The sequence below is a fragment of the Rhincodon typus genome, chromosome 9 (genome assembly GCF_021869965.1).
Source record: "Rhincodon typus isolate 14 chromosome 9, sRhiTyp1.1, whole genome shotgun sequence".
Taxonomy (NCBI): Eukaryota; Metazoa; Chordata; class Chondrichthyes; order Orectolobiformes; family Rhincodontidae; genus Rhincodon; species Rhincodon typus.
Genome location: NC_063340.1, coordinates 43,763,832 through 43,766,953, shown reverse-complemented (window position 1 = coordinate 43,766,953; position 3,122 = coordinate 43,763,832). Strand labels below are relative to the sequence as shown.

At 42.8% G+C, this 3,122-nt stretch overlaps 1 protein-coding gene across 1 annotated transcript in view; it reads right to left on the bottom strand.

Annotated features, from left to right (window-relative positions):
- LOC109927814 (echinoderm microtubule-associated protein-like 6) overlaps positions 1-2,274 on the bottom strand; it is a 38,380-nt gene extending 36,106 nt beyond the window's left edge. Inside the window, exons 1-2 of the mRNA XM_048600991.1 lie at positions 2,142-2,274; positions 710-738 (exon numbers count right to left, since the gene is read on the bottom strand). Coding sequence (XP_048456948.1) covers positions 710-738; positions 2,142-2,274 — 162 coding nt within the window. The remainder of the gene's footprint in view (positions 1-709; positions 739-2,141) is intronic.
- Positions 2,275-3,122: the final 848 nt, after the last annotated feature.

Below are 3,122 nucleotides of genomic sequence, written 5' to 3'. Positions count from 1 at the left end.
AAAGTTGGACAGGCAAAGCTTTTATCTGCTGGTGTTTAGAGGTATAAGTGTGGCTTGGTGGAAACATATTAAATCTTAAGGTGTCTTGAAACGGTACACATGGAAAGGATGTTTCCTGTTATGCGAGAATCAAGAACTATTTAAAAATACTGTTTAAAAGTAAGGGGCCACCTATTTAAAGCAGAGATGAGGACCATTTTTATTTAATCCCAGAGGATTGTATGTCTTTGGAAAGCAGTAGAAGCAGAATCTGTGGATATTTTTAAAGGTAGAGATAGATCGATTCTTGGTAAGCAAGGGAATAAAAGGTTATCATGGGTAGGCAGGAATGTAGGTTTGAGGTTACAGTCAGATCAACCATGAGGCTTCAAGGCCAAATGCCAGGTCATCAACTAATTTCATTAATCTTTCCATTATATTTACCATCATCTCTCAATCTTTCTTAGGTAAAGAGACCAAAACTGCACACATGTTCAGGTTAAGCTTTACCAATGAACTATATAATGGTAGTTAGACAACTTTACTCTTTTATACCACAATCCCTTTGTATCAAAAGCTAACACACCATTTGCTTTCCTAATTACTTGTAGCACTTGCAGATCAGTTTTCTGTAATTCAAGTACCAGGTGGAACTGAACTGGACTAGTCATATAAATACAGTAGCTACAAGAAAGGTCAGAGCCTAGGAGTACTGTAGCGAGTAACTCACCTCCTGCCTCCTTGAAGTCTGTCCACCACCTGCAAAGCACAAGTGAGGAGCATAATGGAATACTCCCCACTTGCCTGGATGTGTACAGCTCCAACAACAGCTCATTCGATTGTCACCCCATCCCCCACTTTCAACATTCATTCTCTTCCCCCACTTTCGACATTCGCTCCCTTCCCCACTGATGCACTGTGGCAGCAGTTTCTGCCATCTACAAGATACACTCCAGTAACCTTCCAGACCTTGTCCAACAGTACATTCAAACTGTGACCTTGACCATCAAGAAAGATGAGCACAGCAGATGCATTGGAAAGCCACCACCTAGCCCCACATCATCCTGATTTTGGAACTATCCCTTCACTTGTTTCTCTACAAACAAGGACTGCAGCTCATCACCATCTTTTTCAATTAGGGCAATTAGGTATGGCTAAACCTGATGTTGTCACATTTTAAATTTTATCTACCATGTTTGTATCTGCTCATTTAATTTGTCTATATTTCTTTGTAGTCTCTTTGAGTCATCCTCAGTATTTGCCTTCTCATGTATATTTGTATAATCCGCAAACCTGGCTACAGTACATCTGCTCTGTCAATATATATTGTAAATTACTGGCCCTGGCATTGATCTGTGTGGCACATCAATGGTTACAGGTTGCAATCCAAAAATGCCCTCTTTATCCCAATTCTCTCCATTCTGTTAGTTAGTCAAACCTCTATCCATGCTGATATATCGCCCCAACATCATAGGCTCTTAACTCATTAAGTATCCTTATATGCAAAATGTACGCGTTTTTCTGTCTTTAAACCTGATAAATACTCCTGATCGTAGGAAGAATTGATTATACCGTACAACTGCTGAAAAGGTATTATCATAGGAAAGAGGATAAGAAGGAACTGTTGTGTCAGGTGGTAAGAGTTGTGGAAAGTGAATTTGATTTGATTTGATTTATTTAATGTCATCTGTGTTTTGTTATAAGATATAGTGAAAAGTGTTATATAGTGTTGTTATTCTCCAGCGCCATGTTAAAACACAGAAAAGTAAACCAAACATAGAACATAAAGGCAGAAAAATGAAGAAATAAAGAAAAAGTGATCAACTGTACAGTCCTTCTTGTAAAGTGCTCTGTCATGGGAAGGGACCTGGTGACCAGGCATGAGTCCCCTTCGCAATGTTATTAGTGGAACAGAAGTCTCCATCCTTTGGTGCCATCTCGCCTCCACCAACGCCCTCGCCACTGAGTCCTTGCTGGACCTCGCCAATGCTGACACCACCAATGCTACCGGCTACCACACCAGCCCAAACATGAATCTACTGCCTCCGTGAGTCCGCTACAGGCCAACCTCACTGATGCAGCTGCTGCTGAGTCTCATACTTCGGCAGCTGCTGCTGAGTCTCATACTTCGGCCTGCCTCCGTTGCCTGCATAATTTTGTACCAGACGTAGATGTGGTTGGGAACCCAGATTCACCTCTGCCGCAGCAGCCATGAGTCGGTGCTAGGACCACTTCGAGGACGCAGAAGTGAGCGGGAAACCAAAATTGCCCCTGATGTCGCTGCCACAGGTCCATGCTGCTGGACCTACTGGAGTCTGCGCTGGGCCCGCTCGCCAATGCTGTTGATGTGACCGAGCTCTTCACCGAAAGGTAAGTAAAATAAAATTTAAAAAAACAAGAGAAAAGGGGAAAAAAAGAAAAGCAGGAGGAGTGGCCGAGCCCTGGGTTCAGAGGCCCGACTCCCCTACCATCTTACCAGAAGGAGGTAATGGAACTGAGATAGAAGACAGATCTCAAAGTGAATCTCCTACAATTTGATTAGCTAACATAGAAATGCTGGGACAGTTGGACAGTGTGTTCTCATATTTGGAGAAGAGACAACAAAGGATCTTCTAAGACTACTGAGGAAGTGTGAGGCAACCTGTAGAGATGCATCTGGATGCACTATATTGGCTAGGCATGATTTGGGTGCAGGAGAGTGAGAACCAATAAGAACAAGTTTAAGCAGAAGCAGAAATTAAGTAAATGCTAAAGAGCCACTTGTTTGGACCTGGTCAAAGCAGCTGGAGTTCATCCATATATTGGGAGGTGATGGCCTAGTGGTATTATTGCTAGACTAGTAATCCAGAGACCCTGGTAATGTTCTGATGGGGACCCTGGTTTGAACCCTGCTATGGGAGATTGTGGAATTTGTATTCAATAAACATCTGGAATTAGGAGTCTGATAATGACTATGAATCATTGTTGATTGTTGAAAAACTTGTGTGGTTTATTAATACCCTTTAGGAAAGAAAACCGCCATCCTTACCTGGTCTGGCCTATACGTGACTCCAGACCCACAGCAATGTGATTGACACTTAACTGCCCTCTGGGGGCCGTGTGTGTGTGTGTGTGTGTGTGTGTGTGTGTGTGTGTGTGTGTGT